This window comes from Nycticebus coucang, chromosome 21, assembly GCF_027406575.1.
Source record: "Nycticebus coucang isolate mNycCou1 chromosome 21, mNycCou1.pri, whole genome shotgun sequence".
In the NCBI taxonomy this organism is placed as follows: Eukaryota; Metazoa; Chordata; class Mammalia; order Primates; family Lorisidae; genus Nycticebus; species Nycticebus coucang.
This window is the reverse complement of record NC_069800.1, coordinates 59,391,401-59,419,047: the sequence shown is the minus strand read 5'-3', so window position 1 is coordinate 59,419,047 and position 27,647 is coordinate 59,391,401. Positions and strand designations below refer to the sequence as shown.

Here is a 27,647-nt window from a genome sequence, read left to right as displayed (position 1 = left end):
CCTCCCTCCTGTTTTTATTGTATTTAACAAACATTTCAATGCCTGTTCTCTGGCAGGAACTGTTATGAACACTTTAAATATTAACTTGCGTAACACCCATATGAATTCTATGAGGTAGCTACTCTCTCGTGTCCATTATTACAGGTGGAGAAAACTGAGGCCCAGAGAGGTTAAGCAACACACTCAAGGTCACACAGCCTTTCCAATTTCAAGTTCATTATTTTTTTCTTAAGTTTACAAACAAACCCAATAATAGGCATGACAACATTTTTAGAGTGACAGGTTTGAACTGCCCACTGACTGCTATTGCCAGTGACGACTACCACCATGCTATAAGATGCATCATTTGCAAAAAGGCAAAGGAAACGGACGGTGGTTTTCAAGCCTCAGCCTTACCAGAAAAAGACTAGGTGGATGACAGCTTCAGTGAGGTTGCCAAAAAGGGGCAAAAGGCAGAACTTGCATGGGTTTCACCTCAGACCTCGACAGCCTCCACACCACTTGTTGCAGGCACTGAAGAAAACACCATTTATTTTGTGGTGTTTAAACACACCACAAAACATTAAACATCTCCCCACAGGCAGTGGGCCTGGAGAAATGAGCTGGAAATAAGCCCAGTCTCTTGTTCAGTGGGGGTATGGTGACTACCCTGGGTTGAATCCTAAAGGTCAATTGCTGTGAATAATACCGTGGCCTCTAATCCTGACACCAAACAAACTGGGACAATGTTGACCGAGATTCAGCCAACATCAGAATGCAAACATAGAACCAACTCCTCGGGTGGAGGGAGCTCGAGCCAGAGTCTGAACACCTGGGAGGATGAATTGAGGGGCAAGTGGTCCCCTCGGAACCGACAGTTTTGAACTGATGTCCCAGCACTCTGCTGCCAGGAGTGCAGTGTCTGCCAGGCCTTCACTCACACAGCTCTCTGTGCAGAAACGTTTTCCTCCCAACCAGACCTCTGCTGTCACGTGACAGACGCCACTTCTTTATTCAACTCTCAAACTGTAAGATGCTTTTCTCCGACAGTCTTTCTCCCACCCCAGGCTGAGCTGGAGCATCTCATCCTGGACCTCAGATTCCCCCTTGGTTTACTGCAATTTTGACACTTCCCCCATCCCCACTTTATACATGTGTCTTTCTCCCGCTTAGTCTATGGCCCAGAAAGAAACAATCTGGACGAGCACTCCTCCCTGCAGCCACATCAGGGTGGAGACATCACGGAGACAGGGCCCTCCTGCCTGCTCTTCGCGTCTCTGACTCAGCAGAGCAATGGAAACCGGTCTGTAAGGAGGCCACGAGCTGGGAGAGGAAAGGAACTGGCTGTCAAGAGTCTGTGGCTTGCTCATAAAATATTTTCCCAGGTCAATATCTTCAAGTGTTTTCCCTGCACTCTCCTCTAGTATTTTGATAGTTTCATTGTCTTAAATTTAAATCTTTTATCCAGTGAGAATCAATTTTTGTTAGTGGTGAAAGGTCAGGGTCTAGTTTCACTCTTCTACAGTTCTCCCAGTACCATTTGTTAAATAAGGATTCTATTCTCCAATGCATGTTTTTGTTAGGCTTATCAAAGATCTAATGACGATATGTGGCTGGGTTCATCTCTAGAGTCTCTATTCTGTTCCATAAATCTATATCCCTATTTTTGTGCCAGTACCATGCTGTTTTGATCACTGTAGCTTTGTTGTATAACCTGAAGTCTGGTAATGTTATGCTTCCAGATTTGTTTTTATTTCTGCGTAATGTATGGGCTATTTGAGATTTTTTTCTGATTTCATATAAAAAAAAGTTCTATTTTTTTTAAGTTCTTTAAAGTATGACATTGGTGCTTTGATAGAGATTCCATTAAATATGTAGATTGCTTTGGGTAGTATGGATATTTTTAACAATATTCATTCTTCCCAGCCATGAGCATGGTGTGTTTTTCCATTGGTTAATATCTTCTGAGGGAGAGGGGAGCGGAAGGAAGAGAATGACGGGAGAGAGGGTATTTTGTGGGATCTTGCCTAATATGCACAATGCAAGGGTACATTTCAAAACAACTAAGAGTAAATTATAAATGTCTTACCACAAAAAAATAAGTAAGGTGATGGTTATATTAATCAGTTTGATTTAAGCATTCCACATTGAATATCAAATCATCACATTGTACCCAATAAATAGGTACAGTTTTGATTTAATAAAAAATAAATTTTACAAAAAAGAGCCATTGACTTTGGCTGTTGAAAAGGATAAAGGCAAATGTCCAATCAACACGTGACATTTTCAACAGCACAGTTACCAAGGAAATGAAAATTACAACAGGAATCCTAATGAGAGTTTTTCATAATGAAGAAAATACAATATGGTTTTTAACTGCTAATATTCTATCTTAACCTTGAATTCATCCCTCTCACACCTTCATTACTTTATTCATCCATCCATCCATCTGTAGAAATACAGGATGAAATCTTCAGTTACAGAGACCCAGTCCCTGAGCTCACAGAAGATAATATATTATAGTTGGAGAGGAACTCAGAATTCAGCCACATGCATCAAATACCACTAGAACATTGCCACTCTTTCATCCAACACTTGAACATCTGGGAAATCCTTCTAAAAGAAAATTCTAGGAAATCTGTCACATTTATAACAGCAGAAGATATTAAACATGTAAGTGTTCAACATGGCCAGGTAGTTGTTAATAATTCCTCTGATACTTAAAAGAACTCCCAATGCCTATTTTAAATGACATATTTGCATCATATATCATGGTAAAAAATAGGTATTCCAGGTTTCAAAACAGTAATATAAAATGAGTAATCTGTGTATGATATTGATACAGAAGAAGAAAAAATACCAAAGGTTATTTCTTGGTGATAAGATAATAGATTATTTTTATATTTTACTTCCTATGTTTTTATAAAGAATTCCCTTTGTAATCAAAAAAGGAAAAAGCACATTTTCAAAGTTTTATTCTCAGAACCCTTAAAAACGGACCAGACACGGACTTCGCTTAACAATTGCAATCAGTGTAACCTGGCCTATTGTACCCTCAATGAATCCCCAGCAATAAAAAAAAAAAAAAAAATGGGCCAGACACGGTAGCTCACACCTGTAATCCTAGCACTCTGGGAGGCTGAGGTGGGTGGATCACTGGAGTTCAGGAGTTTGAGACCAGCCTGACCCTGTCTCTAAAAAATAGCCAGGCATTGTGGCGGGCGCCTGTAGTCCCAGCTACTTGGGAGGCTGAGGCTAGAGAATCGCTTGAGCCCTGGAGTTTGAGGTTACTATAAGTGATGACCCTGTGGCACCCTACCCAGGGTAACAACATGAGACTCTGTCTCAAAAAAAAAAATAGTGAGGTGAAATGCACATGGCTTAAAATTCACCATCATAATCACGTTAAGTGTGCAGTCCAGTAGTGCTAAGTGCGTTCACATTGTTGTACACCCCCCTTCCTTCTTCAGAACTCTTTTACCTTGCAAAACTCTATCTCCATTAAACAACTCCCATTGTGCCCCACTCTCAGCCTTAATGACCCCCATCCTACCTCCAGCCTGTCTCTCTGACCTTGATGGCCTCTCACATCAGTGCAATCATACAGTATTTTTCTTTTTGTGTCTGGCTGATTTCACTTAGCATAGGATCTTCAGGGCTCATCCATGTTATAGCAAGTGTGAGAATTTCATTCCTTCATCTGGCAACACTAAAAGAAATTCCTCAACATTTTTAGCCCTTCAGGATGACCTTCCCAGCATGATGACCACTCATGTTCCCCATCTGTCCCTGGCCACATTTACAGCCTCATTCTCGGTGCAAATAATAACCTGGGAATACTATCTTATGTTACAGCTACTAGACAGCCTGCCAATCCAGGGCCACTGTGCATTTCCCTGCCTGTTTTTTCCTTCTAGAATTTCTGTTGCTCATCCTCCAAACCTCTTATCCTTGTCAATCTTTAGCTTTCAAAAGGCCGTGTAATTGATCCTCCCTTCTACCCCAGGGACTCAGCTGAGGGCATCTTGCCTCCTAGTTGTCATTCAGCAGTGTCAGGGGCTGAAGCCAGGAATCTTTCTGGGTCCCTAACCAAGACTGAGCCCTGATTTTAGCCATGGGAGATGTGACTCAAGTGTTGTCCATGGCCTGATCTGGCGTCAGACATTGGCCTTCTCTGAACCGTCTCCTTACCCAACTAGAAACTCCTCACGTTGTATGATTATAATGAGCACATCAGATAAAGACAAAAAGGTGATGGAAAAGAAGCCAAGTGATGGATAATACAAAAAGACACAGGTGCATGTCAGGGATGGACGGCCACCGACAAGTAGTGTGTCTGTGACCACACTGTAACATCTGGGTCCCTGCCCCTCTGGCTCAGTGATCATAACACAGCGGACGCTTTCTGGAAGTGAGTGAGAGACTCGCAGAAGAACAGAAGGCGTGCAGAGGGTGCAGGGCCAGGCCCAGAAAAGGCGGCTGGAGAGAAGATTTCAGACTTCACATGACTGTTTTCAACTCAGCAACCGGCTCCCTCCACATTCCCAGAAAAGCAGCTTGGTAACAGGAGCTGACAACCTCAGGAGTTCGTCAATATTTGAGGAGGGGTGGAGTTGGGAAGGCCAGAAGATTACGAGGCAAGACGAGTCCCGTGGCGTGATGGCGAGTCCCATGGCGTGATGGTGAGCACCACCTGAAGTCTGCCGAGCAGAGGGGGCCTCCACTCTCAGCGTGCTCCCTGCCCTGTCAACAGCAGGAGGCAAAGTCTTCCACCCAGAACTCTGCACTGTAGAAGACTGGTTTCTGCCTCCACCCAGGCCCTGGGCTTAATTTAATGATCTGAGGTCACCATCTTGAAAACCTCAGGGTTGGGGTGCCAGCCTCCCATGCAGTTGAAAACCCTAGCATAACTTTTGACTCAGCAGAAACGTAAATACAAATATCCTACTGTTGACCAGAAGCCTTCTTGAGAATGTAAACAGTAAACTGTCAAAGAGGACTTATTTTGTATGTTATATGTGTGTGTATTCTAGCCTGTATTCTTACAAGGAAGTAAGCTAGACAAGGCTGGGCTCAGTGGCTCACAGCTATAAACCCAGCACTCAGAAGGCCGAGGCAGGTGGATCACCTGAGCCCAGGAGTTGGAGGTTGTTGTGAGCTATGACATCACAGCCCTCTACCCAAGGAGACAGAGGGAAACTTTGTCTCAAAACATAAAAAAGGAAACTAGAGGAACAAAAATGCTTTGAGAAAATCTTAAGGAGGAGAAAACAGATTTGCTGTTCAAGTGAAAGTGGATCACCCTTGTCTTCACATTGAGGTGACCGAGGCGTCAGAGGACAAGGTCATCCTGCTGTCTCAGGGGTGGCAGAGGCAGAAGAAAATCCATGTATGAGTGCACCCATGCAGTTCAAACCGGCGTAGTTCAAGGGTCCACTGTCATGTTATCTTTGAGCTTGTGTAAGTAAAACCTGACGGGACAATGAGGCACGGGTCTGACATACATGTAATAGGCATGTCCCTGTTCCCTGAGGCCTGTACACACACAGCATCCCTGAGGCCCATGAGTGGAGGATTCCAGAGGACTCGTGACCCGTGGGTATCTAGCAAGCTTCAAAGACGGAAGACGATGAGTGTGTTACACCTGCCACTGAGCACATGGGGACAGGGAGGGCCCGAGAGCCCCTGCTTTCCACAGAAACTGCCTTCAGTGCAGAAAAAGGCAATGCATTCCCAGAATCACAAACACCCTATCCTATCCTATCCTATCCTATCCTATCCTTCCTTACTCACGTACCTGCCCACAATGGCCGACCGCGCGTGCTGAAACCGAAGAAGGCAGAACAAGAAAGGGAGTGTGAGGGCAACCCGGCGTTTCTTTTCCTCCCCTCCCTCCTTACTCGCTGATTAACTCAAGGTAGAAAAGTGTGGGAGAAGGTGTGAGCATCTAGGCATGAAAGAAACAGGTGAATTAATTTGGGCTAGCGTTTCCACTGCCTTAGTAAGGTATCTTCCTGTGTCAGCGCACAGTCTGGCTTGTGTGCCCTCGGGGACCCTCCAGTCAAACTGCATTTCCAACCAGCACGGCACCATCCTCAAGATGAACGGGAAAATTCACGCTAATAAGGGACATGTTTAATTTTTCTTTGTTTAGAATGACTTGGAGGAACAAACAAAATACTTGACAAGCAGACAGGCTGTAAAATAAAGAAAAAAAACCTTCGCATTTTAGCACCTTTGAAAGAACTTGTCCCTGCTTTTGGAACAAGGGCCTTGTCATTGCTTCTGGTTTCGAACTGGACCCTGTAAATGATGAACCCCCCACTCGCCCACTACTGACCACCCAGCTAACAGGTGATGACAGTTTACAGCTCAGCAGGCCCGCAGCGAGCTGCCCCACCTGAATGGTTTCTCTCTCTCTCTTTTCTTTTTCTTCTAAGCTGTTAACATTTATTTTTTTTTCATTGAATCAAATGCACATAGATCATGAATACATTCATGCATCTGTGGGGTACAATGTGCTGATTTATTTTTTATACAATCTGACGTGGTGAGATCAAACCAATCAACACAGCTTTCACCTCATTTACTTGGTTATTGTGCCAAAACATCTATGTTCTACACTGGGCAGATTTGACTGGTACCTTGTCATATGCTCCATAGGTGTGGTCCCGCCTTTTACCCTCTCTCTCTGTCACACCTCCCCCCTCCCCTCCCTTCCCACTCCATTTCTCTCCTTCATCCTGGGCTAGAGTTGTGTTCTATCTTTCATAAGAAAGTGTGAGTAAATCTCAATAGGTTTCCTCTTTTATGTTTCCATGGAGGGATCTGGAACCTACTCTCCTGAGTGAAATGTCTCAAGAATGGAGGGGAAAGTATCCAATGTACCCAGAACTTCTATGAATGGTTTCTCTTAATCACCCAAGTCACTCCTATCCCGAAACTTCACACTCTTCTCTAAGTTAGGTGCAAACATTCCTGCTTCAGTGTGAACACAGATGAGATGAAGGGATGGAGGGGAAAGGCTTTGCAAAGAATAAAACGCCATCCAAATGACCTTTACTGTCCTGTCAGATTTGAGGATACAACAAGTGCAATCAGCCAATAGTTGCAGCATGCCTGCTAGGGTAAAAAGTCCCTGGAGAAATCGTCATGCCCATTTTTCAGGGTGCCAGGGGATGGGGATAGAAACACGGATGTAAAACAGACAAAGGGGCTCACAGCTAAGTGGGCCCATGGAGGTTTAGGGAGGCACTGGGGCCCATAGGGGCTCAGGGAGGCTCAGGGAGGCGCCAGGGCAGAGGGAGGCTCAGGGAGTCGCAGGGGCCAACGGAGGCTCAGGGAGGCGCGGGGGCCCACAGAGGCTCAGGGAGGCGTGGGGGCAGAGGGAGGCTCAGGGAGGTGCTGGGGCCCACGGGGGCTCAGGGAGGTGCTGGGGCCCACGGGGGCTCAGGGAGGCTCAGGGAGGCGCCGGGGCAGAGGGAGGCTCAGGGAGTCGCAGGGGCCAACGGAGGCTCAGGGAGGTGCTGGGGCCCACGGAGGCTCAGGGAGGTGCTGGGGCCCACAGGAGGCTCAGGGAGGCGCGGGGCCCACGGATGCTCAGGGAGGTGCGGGGGCCCACAAAGGCTCTCCATCCAACAACAGGTGCATAAGCAGGAAGATCGCAGCCCTACTCCATCTGAATCAGGCCCACAGCCCTAGCTCTTGAGCCTCCAAGCCTGTCTGCCCCTGCTGCTCACAGTGTGTGTACGTGGCAGCTGCTTAATGATTGGGTTTATCCCATTCCACATTTAAATGTACAGCGCTGAGCTGGAATTGAGTTTACAGCCCTAATTATAGTGGGCCTGACTGTGCATTCAGCGTTTACTTAAATAGTAATTTGTTCCTTACATGTCCATCTCTGCAAGAGGCCTTCCTTCTCCAGCTCTCTCCTTGCTCTGCGATTCTGTTTTTATTTATAGGACTCTGTATTTCATGACACAATGACCCAGGAGGGGTAGAAGCCTGCCTCTTTCACTCACCTCTCTAAACTCAGGTCTGCATGTAGCCTGAGTATACACAATACATGCTTGTGATGGGAGTGGAGAATATTATCGAATAAAGCCTCAATAATTACTAGTTTGCATCTCTTCTGAATGTTTTTCTCAAGAGCCCTGAGCAGTATAACTCAGCATGTTTCTGTTTTTGCATTGGCTGTTAGGATGCTCAAAGCCTTATATCTGTGAACCCTTCATAATAAGTTTGTAAATCCACATGCACATTTATTTTTGATCCTGTTCTCCTTTGACGTCTCCACTTTTTAAAAATCTTCTTTTGCTATATTTTGATTCATCTTCTCATACGTTATGGCATGCGTCCTTGTAAGACACTTTAATAAATATCCCTGCCAGCATTGAATAAATTACATAGCCTATCTTGAATTTCTGGCTTGCAGAGGAAAAAATAATGCCCTTTCCAATGTCCTACTCTGTGTTCAGGGCAATAAGCCGCCCTGAGGTCACTTGGAATGGTGGCTGCGTGGCTGGGGATGCACAGGAGGTGAGAAGCTATTTCCTTCCGATCAGGTGGTGAGCGGTGCAGGTGCTCTGGACGAATGGAAGGCGGAAGGCCAACGGAACTGCAGAATCTCACAGAACGTGTTTTCCCTGCTCTGCTCGTGACCCATGGGTACTGGGGAAGGGAATCGGCCACCCAGGTCAACCTGCAGGCTCAGTGGGTGAGTGGCAGTGGGCAGGACACTTGGGGTACCAGGGAGAAGTCAGGTGCTCGACTTTTATTGGAGTTGTGCTGCAGCCCTGAATCCAGGAAGAGAAGCTGTTTCTCTAGGACGGTGGAGGAGCACCCTCCCCCCAGGCTGCTGTTTGCCTTGCTGTGTGTTCAGCCAGCAGGCTCCAGAGGAGGAAGCACAGGGCAGGGAGCCGGGCTCAGCTGACAGCCTGGTCGTGGGCAGCACCCTCTGCAGACATAGGACCCCAAGCTCCAGGTGACACCAGTGGGCTGAAGATCTCCTCACCCCACGGGGCCCAGCAGGTAAGTGCTTTGCGATCCTTTTAGGCTTGGCTCGACGAGGTGGGGGTTTTGTTTTGGCAGGCAGGAAAATATAGAGGCCAGGGGTCAGACCCCAGCTCTGCCATCTAGCCCCCGTGTGGCCTGGGGCTGTGTGTGAGTCTCAGTGTCACCATCTATGAAATGGAGCCAAAGATGGCCCTAACCTCAAAGTTTTCAGTCTTACAAGGAATAAGTGACAATGTGGTGCTATTGGCCTATGTGTCTGGAACCACAAGGGTCACTTCAGGTGTAAACCTGGGGAGAAGCAGTGGGTGGAGGGTTCTCTGGGTGATCTGGGGACCTGTCAGGACAAGAACACCCCAAAGAATCCCGCTGCTCAAGAAGTGAGGGAGCCGGGGGAAGAAGCTGCCAAGTGCACTTTGTGAGTCTCATCTAACACTGACGCTGACCCCGGAGGCAGGTACTGGATTCAGATCCCAGGTGTGGGACCCCTGGGCATTTGCAGTACCCTCTGAACCTCCGTTTCTGGCCAGGAAGAGTCACTCAGATTAGAGTGTGGGTGCCCTGGAGAAAGAGAAGTCCCAGCCCCACCCCAGGCTGGGGGCCCTGTGGCAGACTCCTGCAGCCCTCTGGCCTCAGTTTCCTCATCTGTAAAATGGGCCTGATAGCAGAACAGAGATCAAAGAACTGGGATGGCTAAGGCGTGTGAACACGGGGGCACTTAACAACCATGAGCTAGGGATTTCCTTGCCACCGTCATCTCCGTTTTACAATTAGGAAAACGAGTCTGGAGGTGGGTGTAGGAGCTGGTTCCAGGGTCGCACAGAGAGGAAATTGTGGAAGGGGAATTCAGGAAGGGAGGAAAGTTAGCAAGGGACCCACCTCGGGTACAAAATTTAAGGGACACCAAAAAACCCAGTCATCATCATAAATTATATTTTAAGAAAGTATTTAAAAATTCTAAACTAACATCAAGACATCCTTAACGAGCCCTGTGTCAGTGCGCTGGGTGAAGATGGGATGGGATCAGTGGCTGCATTCATTTTGATTCTTTCCAATGTCGTGTTCAAACACAATTCATCTGGACGACTGTTTTGTGGCATCCTGACCGGGTCCTGCTGCAGCCCCGTGGCTTCGAGCCCCTGGGTGTATATACTGTGTGCCCCCTAAATAAAAGACCAGAGAGGGGGTGTGCAAAAGTAGCTTTTAATTTTAGGGAGTTTGAAATAAACCAATGTCCCAAATCACAGAAAATCCTTTTTTTTTTTTTTCTGTGAGTTCTGGAACCCAGAAGAGTTTTCTTTTCAGGAGAAAAACAAGTGTTTTGGGGAATGATGTGGACCCATAAGAACCCTCTGATCCTGGCTGGGTTATGGCAATGAGGAGGGACAGGGACAGGGGGGCTGCCTCCCCGCAGGGGAAGCCGTGCTGCTCCAGTGTTAAATCTGCGTTGATTGTCACTACATCTGCAGCCAAGTGCTGTGCCGTGAAGTGGGTAAGAATTTGAGTGCCTGAGTCAGGTGGATGTGGGTTCAAACCCCAGGTCTATCTCTAAGTAGCTTTCTGCTACTCTCATGTGGACAAACTAGCCAGGTTGATATTGGTGAGGTGCAGGAATTCCATCTCTCAGCCTCAGTCTCTTTACGTGTGCAAAGCGGGGAGTAACGGGCTTCTGTATGTGAGGGGCCTGGCAGCAGGGCCGGGGGAAGGGCAAAGCAGGTGAGCACCTGTGGGGATAAAACGTAGGGAAGGGGCTCACTCTCCTGCCAAACTGCACATGCCCAACCCTGCGAGCAGGCTTCCTCGCAGTCCATGCCCTGCTAAGCTCATCCTGGCCCTGCCTGGCACATAGTAAGCCTCCATTAACGTCACCTGCCATCAGGATTAGCTTACATATGTTTGGTGCAATACTACGAGTGTGACAGTGAGCTGAAAGCTTTCTAGGATCATCGACCACTTATGCAAACACAGCTGAGTAATCCAATAACAGTACATCAATTACCAAGCATTCCTAAAGCACCCAGGCAGATTTTGATAGAGACACCCCTTCCTGGGACCCACAGAGTCCCATGCCAAACACTCACTGCTTGGGCAGTGCAGAGAAGGCTGGATTTCAGTCCTCACTTTCCCCCTTGTCCAGGTAGCGACTTGCACCACTGTCCATGGTGGCCCTGGTAGTAGCTGCGTGTTGCTAGCATTGTGGCACGGCCCGCAGTGGGTGCAGGACTGTAGGGCCAGGCAGAGCAAGTCTGTTCTCTTGATTCTTTTGTGTACCACCATTGCCATTTGGGTTGGGAGCAGAAGGCTGGTTCTGCTGGGTGTGCCAGCCTGGCCATGTGGGCGTGGCCCCAGGCTGGGCAGTGAAGGGGGCCTGTGGTTTGCCTACATTCCATTGCATTGATCGAAGGTGTTTCTTGTTTACTTGGTGACTAATTCTTTCACTGTTCCACCTGCTCCATTCAATAGTCATGTAACTGCCTGCTGGCAATGAAGTTTCGGAAGGGCCCTTTCTCCCCTGCAGGCTATAGAGTGGTGGTGGTTAGCCTGCTTTGCGGGTGGGGTCATTGTTAATCTGTAACCTCAACAAGGCAACACCGACCATCAGCCACTGGTGTAAAAGACAAGGGATGGAAGGCAGCTTCCAGGTGGCCAATTCACTCACGGGTAGGATCAGAGAGCTAATGGGATTATAACATGAGCGAGAGGAGTAACATTAGCAATAACTCACATTTACCTGCCTGGCTACTGCTAAGCCCTTGTGCTAAACCCTTACAACAGTGATCACCAACCATTCCACTGTGCAATCTTCACTTTGGACCACACCATACATATTCCTTGCTCAGTTACAATTTTAATTTCTTATTGCCGAGTTATAATTTTAATTTCTCATTGCAAAAAATAAATATGTAATATTTTATATGCCATGTTCTATTGAATTATGCACAAATCATTCATGAAATTATAGTATCATTTATGTAGCAGAAGAAACAGTAGAAAATAAGAACGTAGAAAGTGGACAGCCTGAGCTCTGGACCTGGACCCAGGCTTGCAAGGGGTAAATGATTCTCCCACTTACTAGCAGATGACCTGTATCAGTCAGCACAGGCTGCAATGACAAAAGTAACCCAGACTGGGTGACTTAAACAACAGACATTTGTTTTCTCATGGTTCTGGAGGCTGGAAGTCCAAGATTGAGGTTCTGGCCTTTGATTTCCCGTGTTAGTCTCCATCCCGGCAGCCTCCTGCCTGTGTCCTCAGAGGACGATGACAGAGCGAGCTCTTTGGTGTCTCTTATTTTAAGGACATTAATCCTATTGGATCAGGGCCCACCGCTATGACTTCACGTGCCCTTAACTGACTTCTTAGGGGCCCTATGTCCAAAAGCAGTCACACAGAGGGGTAGGGATTCTTTGATCTTTTGGGGTACACATTTCAGTCCTAAACATGACCTTAGGTCCGGAACTTTAGCTCCCTGGGCTCAGGTTCCACATCTGTTAAATGGGGACAGTAGAAACACCTGCTCATGGGGTTCTGCTGAGGATGTGATCAATCGACTCAGGGAAGCATTAGAGCAACGCCTGGCATGGTGTGGGCACTACAGGAAACATTAGTTATTGCTGAAGTGTGTCACGTTTTGCTTTCCACTTATGATAGCTAATCTATTCCTCAAGAGCCATGCACCAGCCACTGGTCTACATTCGCACCCCTGTCCTGTGCGCTGCACTGGCCTCTACCTGGAGCTTCAGAGCTATCCGGCACGCAGCTAGCTCTCCACACGTGTCAGATGTGGTTACCATTTTCAATGGATTCAATGTTTCAGTGCCTATCTGGCATTAAAGGACTGGCCATCCTCTTGCCAATGGTTAACAGAAGGTTTAATTGCTAAACATCAACATGCTCCCTTTGACCCCCCCAGTCATTTGGAACAAGCCCTGTAGGCCAACTGAATTTATTTCTGCTCTCATCACTATTGGCCAGTAGGTGGCAGTAACCTTTTGCTTTTGTCCCATATAAATCCAGCTCTTGAAAAAAACTGATAGACAGGCAGGAGCAATTTCACAACACCTATGTTACAACTGCTCGTGGAAAGTGACATTATCTGAATCCAGGTAATTGCTGCAAAAGACATGTCACTGGATTTTTCTTCTTTCATTCCCCTTGACCTTGAAGATGCTAAGAGGCTGCCTAAAACAGGCAATGATGAGGATAATGTAACCCCCCAGCTGTGGGATTAAAAAAAAAAAAAACTCATCTCTGCCTGGATGTCCCACATCTTCCAGCTTCAAGGTATTTCATAATCTCAAATGGTTCTTGAAAGTAACACCCAATTGCTATTGGATTTTAATTCAGTTACGTAGGCGCTTTAAAAATTTGTAATAATTTTTCAACTTGTTAAAAGCCACATTTAGCTGAAGACGTGTGCATGTCATATGTTCACACATGTGTTAATACGGAACATGTGTTATGCACAACATGTGTTTGTTGTAACCTTCGCCAACACATTTAACCTGCATGCCTCAGTTTCTGCATCAGCAGAATGGGAATAATAACACCACCACCTTGCGGATTTACTACATGGAGTACATTAGTTTTACTACAAATAAACTCCAAAAACTGTTTCTGAACACGTGGTAAGCACTCATCAAATGTTGTTAATGTTATTACTTTATCGTCACTCCGGTTGTAAGAGTGGTCATTATTTTTATCCACAGAGGTTCAAATTCTGTTAAAATTTCTGTAAAGGGCCACATCGTAAATTTTTCAGGCAACCATTCAACTCTACCATGCGAACATGACAGCAAGCGTAGACAGCGTATAAATAAAAAGAGGGGCTATCTTCCAATAAAACTTTATTTATGGATGCCAAGATTTGTCTCTCCCATAATTTTCATGTGTCACAATCTATGATTCTTCTTCTGTTCTGTTTTGAACCATTTATAAATGTGAAACTTGTCTCTGGCTTGCTGACGACTGAAACAGGCAGCCGGCTGGATTTACCCACAGCTGTTGTTTGCCAGCCCTGGTCTCGCGGATTCAATGTTATATTCATAATGTCCCATTTACAGAAAGAAGTGACGGTCTGTTGTAAGTGCTCACGTTGTGGATTTTATAAATAGAAAATAGTACAAAAGGACAAGTGTCCTGTATGTTTTTGCATTTGTTCAGCTTTATGACATGGTGTGATTAGGAAACGTAGACAATCCCCAAATTTGGGTACGTATCAAATTCCTGCAAGAGAGCAGGTGGTGGGGTCCATGGCCCCTTTCTTGGCTGAGTTTCCTATTGCTCAATGCATCTATCAGCAGGGAGTAAACACTCCTACAAGGGCAAGACGCCCCCAAGAAACCTTGGCGACACATTGCCTCCTTTCAGCCAGAAATCAAAAGTCCTGATTTTCATTCTGAAAGCCAAAGCAGAGCGAGAGCCAGGTCTTGGGAGACAGGCTACAACTGGAATTGTGTGTGTGGAAAAGGAACTTTAGATCTCAAGACTGCTCATCTTTCCAGTGGCTGAAACGACCCTCCTTCTGGAATCAGACATACTGGAGGTCAAGTTCTCGCTCAGCCTCTTTCTCGATGTGTTTCCTTCTGAGAGTTTTGGAGGCTCAATGCCTTCCTTTCTTAGGGGAGTTAATCATATGCAGAACATTCTGGTGGTTGGTAGGAGCACAGGCAGACTGTGTTTGAGTCTTGCCTCTCCCCTCATTAACTGGGTGATCTCTGGAAAGTAAATGAACCTCTGTGGGCTTCAGCGTCCTCAGATTGAGAGTGAAATCACAACACTTCTGTTCCACAGGGGCGCTGCGGGATCCATGGCCCTTGTATGAGGTGGCACTGTTTACAAAACTGAGCATGTGCTAAATAATTATTTACTGTTTTCATTATTATCGTAACAAGACTCATGAGGTGTTCAGAGATGATGTAATCACGTCCCTAGGTCATGTGAGCCATAATGATCGATGGTTATTCCCTCCATTCAACTAACAAGTAATAATTAAACTCCTAATAAATGCAAATGGACTATTAAGAATAGAAGATACAAATCTGGGTTAAAGCAGGCAGGGCCCTGACCACATGGTTCTTACAATTTGGTGGGAAAGAGAGACATCAATAAAATATTCCATTAATTAAATATTCAATTAAATATACAGGGCTTGGCACCCATAGCTCAGTGGTTTGGGTACCGGCCCTGTACACCAGGGCTGGCGGGTTCAAATCTGGCCCAGGCCTGCTAAACAACAATGACAACTACAACAACAAAAAAATAGCTGGGCGTTGTGGCGGGTGCCTGTAGTCCCAGCTACTTGGGAGGCAGAGGCAAGAGAATTGCTTAAGCCTAAGAGTTTGAGGTTGCTGTGAGCCGTGACACCATAGCGCTCTACTGAGGGTGACATAGTGAGACTTTGTACCCCCAAAATAGATAAATAAATAAATATTCCATTGTGCTCCCCAACGTTCAGATGATGTTAGTGGTTATTCCAGGACTGTCCTACCCAGTGCAGCCACCCCCAGCCTTCTCCTGTGTTGCCCCGACCTCATGTTAATATTATTAATCTGCTTTTATTCAGACCATAGAACCGTATGTCTTTTTGTGTAATAAGCACATGTGTTTTGCTTATCTTGAGCCAGACATTATTTTAACCATTTTATAAGCATTAATTCATTGAGTCCTTGTAGTAGTCTTATGAGGCACAGAGAGGCTAACTAACCCTCCTCAGGACACACAGCAGTGAGGGAAAGAGGGTGGATTCAAGCCCAACACTCTTGCTCTAAACTGCACACCCATAACCACTGTACCATGCTGTTTGCAACTATCGGAAATAGCTTGTCAGTGTATTCATTGCCCATTTGTTTCTTGTCTGTCTGCTTACCAGATTTCAGCCCAGGGACTCAGAGGGCTCATCATTTAATTCAGAGCCGTGACCCTCGTGCTTGCTAGGGCATTAGATACAGAGTCATATGCTACAAATGCCCCTTTTGGTCCACAACATATAATGTACCAACAGTAGTCCCATAAGATTATAATGCCCTATTTTTAATGTATCTTTGTTATGTTTAGATATATTTAGATACATAAATACTAGTTTAGATACATTTAGATATACAAATACTAGTGACATGCTGAACAGTATTGTAACCTACGCGTAACAGGCTGTCCCATCCAGTCTACGCATACAGCAAGCCTGCACCATCTCAGTTTGCGTTGGTACACAATGATGTTCACACAAGGACAAAATCACCTAACAATGTTTCTTAGTGTGTATCCCTGTCATTAAGGGACACATGACCATATTTATTAAATGAATGAATGAATGAAAATAGACCCAAAGATGTATATAATAAAACAGTGCTAAGTACTGTGATTGGTTTTTACAGGGAGTTAACAGGGGGAAAACTAAAAATTAGAAGTATTATTTCAATTACCCTCATTCTAAAGTCTCCTTCATATGATATCTGTGACTCTGGCTAGGAGGAAAAATGTGTTATCTACAAATGCACTTTTGCGGATGATAAATATTTCCCTCCTGGCGATGAAATGCAATTGAAAATTGCAGCCGCATTTGACGTTGTTGGATGTATTACGTATGAATCCAAAATCTCCTCTCCGTTGCTCAGAACAAATACAAGCAATTCGTTCTAACTTCCGCTTGTGAAACGCACCCAGAGGGTGACTTGTCAGGGATCTGCACTTCACCTTCCCACGTAAGACTTCGGTTTGCTTTTGGTTTTGATTTGTTTCTCTCTTCCTTTCTTTTTTCTTCTCTGTTGCAGGAGCAATGGGAAACCAGATGAGCGTTCTACAAAAAGAAGAAGACCAAGAGAATGAATCAGAAGCAGAGACTTACAAGGTAGCATGGTGACAGTCACGGGGACATTGGCTACTAGTAGGAAGTGTTAGAGAAGATGGAAGAATAAACTGCCTGCCCGGTGCCCACCACATAGAGAGGATTAAGGATGGGTTGCTCAGTTGTATTTGAACCTCTAGACTCCATCAAGGATCTTGATAAAAATGCAGGTTGTGAGCCCTCCTGAGACTGGGGAACTGGAAGAAGTGGGAGCCCGTAGATTCTCTGGCTTTAAGAAGCTTCACAGGGTGGTGCCTGTGGCTCAAGGAGCAGGATGCTGGAGGTGGCGGGTTCAAACCTGGCCCCAGCCAAAAACTGCAAAAAAAAAAAAAGAAGCTTCACAGGTGATTCCTTTGAAACCGTTTGGTACCTGTTCCCAAGTAGGTTTAGCCCAGATGTTCCTAACTGTGGGTTATTCTTGCCCCAACACCCCTCCCAACCCCCCAACCCCCCAGGGACACTTGGCAACGTTTAGAGCTATTTTTGATTGTCACAGCTCAGGTGGGGGGGTGGCGCTACTAGCATGTGGTGGATAGAGGCCAAGGATGCTGCCAGACGCCCCTCAATGCACAGGACAGCCCCTCAACCCACTCCAAGGAATGATCTGGCCCCAGTGCTGAGGAGGAGAAACCCAGGTTTAGATCAGTGGTTCACAGTGTCATCTGCACTTTAGAATTACTTGGGACACTTTGAAAACTTGTGATTCCTGAGTTGCATACTAGACAAATTCAATCAGAAACTGAGTGTGGGTGTGAAAGCAAGTGTCAGTATCTTCAAGGCTCCTCAGCTGCTGGGATGTATGAAGACCTACTCGAATCAGGACCCTCTTTCAGAACATCTCTCTCAAGGGCTGAGACCCAGAAAATAAAACATTCTCCATAGATCGTCTATAACCATGGAGCAGAAGGCCTAGCTTTTCACCACCAGTTTGTTTTATATCAATTTAGTTGAAGATTAGGAGCCCTGGCCGGGCGCAGTGGCTCACTCCTGCAATCCTAGCACTCTGGGAGGCCAAGGCAAGCAGATTGTCTGAGCTCAGGAGCTCAAGACCAGCCTGAGCAATGTGAGACCCCATCTCTACTAAAAATAGAAAAATTAGCTGGGCATTGTGGTGGGTGCCTGTAGTCCCAACTACTTGGGGGGCTGAGGCAGGAGAACCACTTGAGCCCAAGAGTTTGTCATTGCTGTGAACTATGACGCCAGGGTGAGAGAGTGAGCGTCTGTCACAAAACAAAAAGGAAAATAGATTAGGAGCCTCACTACATGTAGTAAACAATACCTATGACCAAGTATTGATTGTATCTCAGAGGAAATTCCAGCTCAGAATAGTTTGGATTTGATGAAACTGCCTAAAAACTCAAATGCCCCTTGGGTGGCACCTGTGGCTCAAGGAGTAGGGCGCCAGCCCCAAATACAGGAGGTGGCAGGTTCAAACCTGGCCCTAGCCAAAAACTGAAAAATAAAATAAAATGGGAGTTAAAAAAAAAAAAAAAACTCAAATACCCCTTTAAAGTGGGTCTCAGTCTTGAAATGAGTATTAGAATTATGCAGCCCTTGGGCAGCGTCTGTGGCTCAAAGGGGTAGGGCGCCGGTCTCATATGCCAGAGGTGGCAGGTTCAAACCCAGCCCTGGCCAAAAAAATAAATAAATAAAAAAGTAAAAAAGAATTATGCAGCCCACTTTTAAAACACTTGATGTCTTGCCTCACCTGAGACCAATTAAAATGACAGTCACTGGGTATGGGCCGTTACTAGTCTCTCAAGCCCCACAAATGATTCCAAGTCCAGCTAAATCTGGAAACTTCAGGCTTCCAGGAGCCAAATCAGTAACAAAAATGAGCACAGCAGTGGGGAGTGAAGATGGAGAGCCAGGGGCCCACGCCAGAACAGAAGAGTGCTGGCTCCAGCCACGGTAAGGAGACTTTTCCTTAGGAGTTAGAAAGCAGCGTTCGTGAAATCTCCTGATTTTTAATGATTGACAACGGATTTCAAAACACTTAAAACACTCTGTTGATCAAATAAATCAAATTTACATGCCAAGTATAGACCCGGGACTGCCAAATGATTTGGCTGTAATATCTAGGCCAAACAGTTTGACATGGGGATCTTATGATGTCTCGGTAGAGTTCATGGTAAATTCAGAAACACAGATTTATTTTAAACAATTCAAACCATGACAAAAATACAAAGAAAAGAAATCTCTATTCCCCTAGAAGTCTTCCATCTCTAGGAGTGATATTTAGTCTTCTGGTTTTATTTCTCTCTCTCTCATTAACCTATATTCTTAGAAATAATAGTATTAGCAAAATAAGATATGATATGCAAAGTACTTAGCATATAATCAAGATTTCATTAATGTGGTATAATTTATATTATTTTATTGCAAAAATGACGTTATATAACATTCTGTTTTGCAATTATTTTTCTTTCCATGGGAGTGTGTGTAAATGTATCTATATATAATCTTTTAATATGCTGGTAATAAATAACACAAGAGGAAAGATATCAGGGGAGGGGCCTAAAAGAGATTAAAAGAGATTGCAGCAATGAAGATGCAGGTTGGGGTGTGGAACAGAAAAACCAACAAGGAACTTCCTGTATTTGAGCGTTTATTTGACTAAAGATCTGGTGATGATTTTGTCTAGAGAGTGGGGTGAGACTAACATCACAGGTTTCAGAATCCTCGTGTTGTATTCTTGTACCACCCCTGACTCAGTGCCTGCAGCTGGGTGTGGGGCCATCTGAGCTGCAGCACAAACACTGGAGGGCTCTCATGGCTCCAGGAGTCCAGCCCTTGGAGTGGGTTGTTTTATTTTTCTGAGGCATAATAGAGCTCTGGGTAGGTTCTAGAAACAGTCTTTATGTTTGAGTTTTGGGAGGCACCCTGGTCGCCTTGAGTCGCTTCCTCGAGTTGGTCTAATTTTCCTGACTCACAGAGCCATGTATTCTGTTCCAGGTGGCACACGACAGTCAGTGCGCTCCAAATGGGGTCCCAGTGGTGGTGTCAACCCACACTGTCCAACGCTTCGATGAAGGTCAGTGCCGTGCTGGAGAGAGCCCTGTCCCTCTGTGGTGGGGAAGGGTCCACCGATGCTGTTCACAGCAAAACAAAGTGAAGGGGTTGAGGCCACTGCCTCACTTTGAGAATCCTTGTTATTAATTCCTGGGGCTGTCTGATCAAAGTACCACACCCTGGGTGGCTGAAAGACACCATTGATTGTCTCACAGTGCCAAAGGCCAGAAGTCCAAAATTAAGATGTGGACAGAGCTGGTCCTTTGGAGGGCTCTGTGGGAGAATTGACTCCACAGAGGCAGATGTCATCTTCTCCCTGGGTCTTCACGTGGTCTTGCCTCTACACGAGCCTGTCTCTATGTCTAAATCCCCCTTTCTGTAAGACAACAGTCACACTGGGTTAGAGCCCCTGCCAATGGCCTCATCTTAACTTGAACATCTGCAAAGACCCGATTTCCAAATATGGCCGTATTCATAGGGGATTAAAACTTCCACATCTTTAGGGGGAACCCAACGGAATCCATAACAATGACTTGTCTCTTTTGAATATGTTCTCAGGAGAGACTGAGGATTTACAGCAGATAAGATAAAATCAAGGAAGTGGGAAACACAAACAGCTTGCCTGTTGGAGTCAGACCTGGGTTAGAATCCCTGCCCTTCAGACATGGAACAAAGCGTTTGATTTTCCAAGCCTTGGTTTTCTGAGCTCTACCATTGAGCTGTGGGAACCCAGCCAGTTTTCTGATCTCTAAAGTGGGGAGAATTGCAGAATTGCTGAGAGTATTCCAGGAGCTCAGACATAAAGCATTTAACGCAGGACTGAATAGTTAGGAATTCCTTAGAAACTGGTAAATTATTGAAGATGACAGAATGTTGCCTAGATGAAGGCAGCTTTTAAAACTCATAATATATGAATTTATTTGACATTATTTTAGAGTATAAGACTATGAATTCAATACCTCTAAAGCAATCAGGTCCTAGATTATATTTTAAAAGGTAATATAGGTAATATCGGCCAGGTGTGGTAACTCACACCTATAATCTCAGCATTCTGGGAGGCTGAGGTGGGTGAATCGCTTGAACTCGGGAGTTCGAGACCAGCCTGAGCAAAAGTGAGACACTGTCTGTACTAAAAATGAAAAACTGAGGCAAGAGGATCGCTTGAGCCCAAGAGTTGGAGGTTGCTGTGAGCTATGACACCACAGGACTCTACAGAGGGCAACAAAGTGAGACTGTGCATCAAAAGACAAAAAAAGTTAGTATAGCCCAATGTTTCAGATTACAATTACTATACAATCAGACTGCTAGCTTTGTCATCTGCTAACTGTGTGACCTTGAACAAGTTACTTAACCTCCCTGAACCTCAGGCTCCTCATCTGGAAAGTGAGACTAATAAAGTACCTTTAACATAGGTATCAAATGTAGTAAAATCTCATCTCAAAGCATATCTAGGAATTGCTTTTCCAAGCCTTAGTTTTCCAAGCCTGCACATAAGTCTTCTGGATTTATTACCTGTCACTATTATACTATAGTTGTGGTTTTTTGTTATTTACATATAAGATTCTGGATCTCAGTTTCCTTTCCTAAATAATGAGGAGATGATTCATATCATTGGTTTCAGAGGGTTTAGGATTTCCTAGGGAGCTTATTAAAAATTTGCACATTGGGCCTGGCACAGTACCTCACATTTGTAATCCTAACACTCTGGGAGGCCAAAGCAGGAGGATCCCTTAAGCCTGGGAGTTTGAGACCAGCCTGAGCAAAGTGAGACCCCATCTGTACTCAAAATAGAAAAATTAGCTGGGCATTGTGGTGGGTACCTATAGTCCCAGCTACTGGGGAGGCTGAGGCAAGAGGATTACTTGAGTCCAGGACTTTGAGGTTGCTGAGAGCTGCAATGATGCCATAGCATTCTACCAGGGCAACAGAGTAAGACTCTGTCTCAAAAATAAGCCCAAGTGCCCATCGATCCACGAATGGATCAATAAATTGTGGTATATGTACACCACGGAATATTATGCAGCCTTAAAGAAAGATGGAGACTTTACCTCTTTCATGTTTACATGGATGGAGCTGGAACATATTCTTCTTAGTAAAGTGTCTCAAGAATGGAAGAAAAAGTACCCAATGTACTCACCCTTATTATGAAACTAATGTAGGACCTTCACATGAAAGCTATAACCCAGTTATAACCTAAGAATAGGGAGAAAGGGGAAAGGGAGGGGAGGGAGGGGGGAGGGAGGGGGAAGGAGGGGGATTAATGGGATTACACCTGCGGTGCATCTTACAAGGGTATATGTGAATCCTAGTAAATGTGGAATGTAGAGGTCTTAGCCAAATAACTAAGAAAATGCTACAAAAGCTATGTTAACTAATGTGATGAAAATGTGTCAAACGATATATGAACCAAGTGTATGGTGCCCCACGATCATACTAATGTACACAGCTATGGTTTAATAAAAATAAATAAATAAATAAATAAAAATAATAATAATAATAATAATAAAATAAAAATTTGCACGTCCTGGTCCCATCCCATAGCTGCTATTCAGAATACCCAAAGGTAGGAGCCTGAGACCATGAATGGTTGCAAGCTTTCTAGAACGTGCTGATTTATAGACAGGATTGCCAACCACTGGGCAAAATGATACCCTACATCTCTTCCTGGCTTTAAATTCTGAGTCCAACTTTAACACTTTGATGTGCACACAGCGGACTGTGTTTCTAGCTCTGGATGAAAACGGTGCCGAAGCTGGCCACTGGGATACACAGGCTTTGAAATGAGAATCATACATTTATATAACTTGGAAACTATACATGTTGGTTCTTAAAAAGTTTCAGACGATGCTCACTCATTAGTAACATCAACACCAGCTTCAACTGTATTTCAGTGTAACATAGCAGCTCTTTAAGCAGGCATTGAGGCTGTAATATGCCCTGCAGAAATGCCTATACATCTTTACCATCATTTTATTAGCAATATTATCATCATCATCCCCTTTTTGGAAAAGATTTTTTTTTTTTTTTGTAGAGACAGTCTCACTTTATGGCCCTCGGTAGAGTGCTGTGGCCACACACAGCTCACAGCAACCTCCAACTCCTGGGCTTAAGCGATTCTCTTGCCTCAGCCTCCCAAGTAGCTGGGACTACAGGCGCCCGCCACAATGCCCAGCTATTTTTTGGTTGCAGTTTGGCGGGGGCCGGGTTTGAACCCGCCACCCTCAGTATATGGGGCCGGCACCCTACCTACTGAGCCACAGGCGCCGCCCTGGAAAAGATTTTTTTAAGGGAACATTTCAGATTCGCCACCAAATCGAGAGAAAGGTACAGAGATTTCCCATATACTCACATCACACATGCACAGCAAAATGTCCATTGGCAGAAGAATGGTTGATCCAATTAGCGTAGGCCACATGAGAGTCCTGAGTCCATTTGTGCTGCTGTAACAAAATACCACACACTGGGTCATGTATAAACTCTAGAAATTTATTTCTTATGGTTCCAGAAGCTGGGAGGTCCAAGACCAAGGCCCTGGAAGGTTCAGTGTGTGGTGAGAGCCTCATTCTCTACTTTCAAGATGGTACCTGGTTGCTGTGTTCATTGGAAGGGAGGATGCTATGTCCTCACGGGGCAGAAGGGCAAAAGAGGGACTAATTTGTTCCCTCAAGCCCTTCAATAAAGTTCATAATTCCATCCGTGAGAGATTTGCCCTCATGACTTAATAATTATCCCCTAAAGTTCTCGCCTGTTAACAGCACATTGGCAGTTAAATTTCAATGTATCCATTTGGCAAAACATGTTAAGACCGTAGCAGATGGTGGGTGCCTCAGCAGTAAATAAGGATGAACTGCTGGTAAGTGCCGTGGCGTGGAGGAGCTCAAAATCCTTACACTAAGAAAAGGAAGCCAGGTGGAAAAGGCAACATCCATTTACCTGAAATCCTAGAAAAGGGAAAAATGCAGTGATACAAAATAGAGTCGTGGTTGCCAGAGGCCGGAGATGATAGGAGGAGAGTCCCTGCAAAGAAGCACCAGGGAGTTCTGGGGGACAGTGGAGAGGTTTTCTTTAATCCTAATTATGGTGGTGTTTACATTTGTCAAAACGCACAAGATCATGCTATTAAAATCAGTGAATTTTATTGTAGATAAATTATATCTCAATCAGATAAATCTGATTTTCAAAATGCGGCCCAATTGTTGTTTTTTTAAGTTTTTAATGTTTTCAAAAATCAACATAGTCAAAAGCAACTCATCAACTCAAGGCAGAAAAAATTAAATTCAATAAAAAATGCTTTTGTTGAAAAAAACCCATTTTCCCTTTTAGAGGGGTGTTTCTGCTCACCCAGTTCTGTTGTTTCCTTTGAATTTACGGCCGGAGGGAGGTGCCTGGAGAAAAGTGACCTGGTGAGGAGGTGTTTCCTGAGGACATGATATCTCTTAGCTATTTTGTCAGACTGTTCCGGGGCTCCTGTCTACGGCCCCAGGAGGAGGAGACCTCTGAAGACACTGACCTCCCACCATCATGTGTGATATGTAAATTTATCACATTTCCCTGAAACAATCTTGGAGGTGGACCACCCAGTTGAACACGTCACCCCTCCTGTTGAATGCAGGGATCTCTATGTGGCTTTGTTCACAGGCAACTCTGGTGAATTGCGAAAGAGAAACGAAATCTCAGATGGCTCAGAGATCAGGCAGTTGGAAGGAACAGAACGTCCCAGCTCCATACACCACCTCCAGGCCAGACCAAATTAATCATCCTAGAAAAAGAACACCCTATTCCCGTTAGTAAGACTTTACCACCGAGCTGCCACCACCCCTATTAATATCCAATGGTCACTTTCCAGCCTGTAAGGTGGCAGGAGGACAGCTGATGCTCTTACCTTTTTCACCCAAAAGCTAAAAAGAGAGGACAAAGGCTGAGCCTAGAGATTCTGGGAAGTAAATACTTGAAAGGCTTTTAGCCACCTCAGGAACAGAGTTGTGTTCTAGTGTGTTTTTTGAAAAAGACCCTTGTACACCTCCCCTAAAGAGATATACGGCCAGCATTAGCAGAAAACCAAGCGCTAGGAAAGCATGAAGGCTGCTAGGATTTAATGAACATTTTGTTCCTCAGTATACCAAATACAGTTTTAAAAGGCCCGTCGGCTGGCAAGGGAGACTTGGAGCCGCCTTCTCACTCAAGAAGAGCTGAGGTACAGGGCTATGGATGGTGGGACAAAGAAGGAAGGTGGGGAAGTGGTGGCCTCCATGGCAGCTTCCAGAGCTAAATGAGGCCATGCATCAAGAGCTAAGAGAATCCCAAGTATGAAATTGCCATAGCGCAGACAGGCTGCGTGTCTGCGTACATACTATATCTGGGCTTCATACAGAAAAAGAACACGTTTTGTTCATCCTCCCCCTAGTTTTTGCCCCCTGGGGCTAATACATCACCCATGAGAGGGCAGCCCCAGAGGATGCAGCTTGTTTATGCCACTGATTTAGTTTTAAAGTCAAAGAGCCTAACAGGTCAAAGCCTGGACACGGGGTCATGTGCCTCCTTCCCTCCCGTGCTCACATGCTAATCCCCAGAACCTGTGACTGAACTCTGTGTGAGTTTACACAGTAAAAGGAGCTTTCATACTCGAGTAAGGATCGTGAGAAGGGGAGATGGTCCTGGATTGTCCAGGTGGAACCAAGGGCCTTTCAAAGATGAAGGCAGGAAGGTCAAAGCAGGAAAAGAACATGTAGCAAGAGGAGCAGATGAGAGAGGAAGACGTGGGAGACTGACCACAAGGCCTACAGGAACCGTCAGGGTTCTTGGGGGAGGCTCTGGGAACGGGACAGTCCTGGCCGGCATGGAGATGGTCTGCAGCCTGGAGACAAGGCTCAAGCAACTTGGTGCTCTAATGAGATAAGATTGGTGGCTTGTTAGTAAGAAGGTGTTGGACTTTGAACATTTGTGGTGCATCAGGGTGGGAGTCGAGCCCGTGGGGAAAGAGCACATCGGGATCCTTAAGCACCTAGTCCTTGTACATGGGGCCCCCAAACCTGTTGTATAGCGTTTCAATAAAGTCCACGGCGGAGGTTACTCAGGGCTCTCCTGCATCGATGGGGAGCCTCACCTCTTGCAAGCTTGTACTTTCAATCCATGTACTGACTGTTTCCTGCATGTGGCACTGGCAACCACAGTGGCCCCGACAGAGAGAGAGAGAGAGACTCCCCTGCTGGACTTAAACAGGGGGAGGCTATAAGCCAAGGAATGCAGGCAGCCCCAGATACAGGAAAAGCCAAGGATATAGACTCTCCCCTAGAGCTTCCAGAAGCTGACCCATTTTTGACTTAACAACCCTCAGAACTGTAAGATATTTGTGTTATTTTAGGCCTTTTGTTCATTTGTTACACGGCCATAGGAAACTAGTGTATGCAGGCTGAAGCACTGGCGTCTAACAGCCCCGGGCACAAGGTCCTGGCTTTGCCACTCGCTGGCTATATAACCTTGCCAAAAGTCTTGTATTCTCAGACGCACCTGTAAAAGGGGAGTAATAATATGAACCTTGTGGGGAGTTATGAAAACAGCAGCTGGCATGAGATAAACAGGATAAAAGGAGTCAGGACAGAGCTATAAGCAGAGTCTGCTGTGACGCTCCCTTTCTCTGATTGCTCACCTGGCCAGATGTTCCCACCTGTGTATTTATGCCTAAAATATCACAGATCTTTGGAAAAAATGCCTCATTTTCCACCCTTCTTCAATTTCTTTCTAGCAAATTTATTACATTTAGTCCCCTCTTTTAAAAAAAAAGAAAAATGGCTCTGTACTCATGGCTAATGGATGGCAGAGGCAAAGGCCCACTTTATCTGCCAGGACACGTCATTTTTCAGAAAGAGAAGAATGTCTCTGTTTCACCTGGATAAGAAGTTTCTAAAATTAATATCTTCCTTTTTGTTTCCTAGTCCATTGTTCAAAAAAAGAATTGTCTAATTTTGCTTTTAAAAAAAAGATACAAGTGGAATCCTTTTATTGGATTGAAAATTCTACCTTGAGCGAAGGGCTTCTGCTGATAACATAGTGAGAATAGAAGAATTTGCCGTTATCGGTACCTGGGCAAAAGGGAATGGGAGACCCAGTGCCAAAAATCACAGCTACGTGATACAGTGAAAAATCCAGTGGCCTCGCTGGTCCGAAAGGGAGCAAATAGATGTGCCCTCTTAGCATCCACTGTTTCCCCCCAGTTGATCTTTTTTTAAAATCTGGGTGTCTACCATTCTCATAAAAGTCCCTCAGAGCAGAGTACTTGTCATCCTTTGTTACTGAGACAGTCCCAGAGCTTAGCACAGGGTGTGGGATACATGGAGGTCTTGGACATTGTTGATGGAGGAACACAGGTACATGAGGCCAGTGGTCGCAAAGGAGCCAGGTTGAAGGGCAAGTTCCTGGGTCCCAAAGTGCTCAGCGGTGAGGACTATAGCCCAAACTAAGTACAAATCACTGTTTATTAGAGTGAGAGGTCCAGATTTGGTATAGCAGCCTGACAGCGGCATCAGGACACCAAGTAAGTGAGCCAGTTATGTCCCTCCGGCTCACAAGATGGCGGTCACAGAACCAGACACCACATCTGTGCATGATGGGATCCAAAGACAGACAGGGAAAGGCCAAGATAAGCCACTATTCTGTTCTCCTTTGATTAGGACAGAAGGACGATCTTTCCCAGAAGCCCCTGCTCCCGGGCGGGCGTCCTCTCACGTCTCATTGTCCAGAGCCAGGTCCCACGGCCACTTCCAACTGTGTGCGATGCTGGGACATGGAGCATCCCTCAGAGGAG

General features: G+C 45.4%; 1 protein-coding gene and 1 long non-coding RNA gene across 6 annotated transcripts in view; one reads left to right on the top strand and one right to left on the bottom strand.

The window, feature by feature from the left end:
• Positions 1-8,765: 8,765 nt before the first annotated feature.
• The window catches only part of BCAS1 (brain enriched myelin associated protein 1), a 102,107-nt gene continuing 83,225 nt past the window's right edge, over positions 8,766-27,647 (top strand). For 2 of the 5 annotated variants that reach the window (XM_053574217.1, XM_053574218.1), the window contains exons 1-3: positions 8,766-9,009; positions 16,761-16,837; positions 19,790-19,868. In XM_053574217.1, the coding sequence (XP_053430192.1) occupies positions 16,766-16,837; positions 19,790-19,868 (151 nt within the window). In that variant the 5' untranslated portion in view covers positions 8,766-9,009; positions 16,761-16,765. The remainder of the gene's footprint in view (positions 9,010-16,760; positions 16,838-19,789; positions 19,869-27,647) is intronic. The other 3 variants (XM_053574219.1, XM_053574216.1, XM_053574215.1) reach the window with 3 other exon arrangements.
• On the bottom strand, positions 16,139-24,469 carry LOC128573801 (uncharacterized). The gene is made up of 3 exons (XR_008376550.1): positions 24,188-24,469; positions 23,196-23,286; positions 16,139-16,786 (listed from the first exon to the last, which is right to left on the bottom strand). It is a non-coding gene; the product is annotated as an uncharacterized LOC128573801 (long non-coding RNA).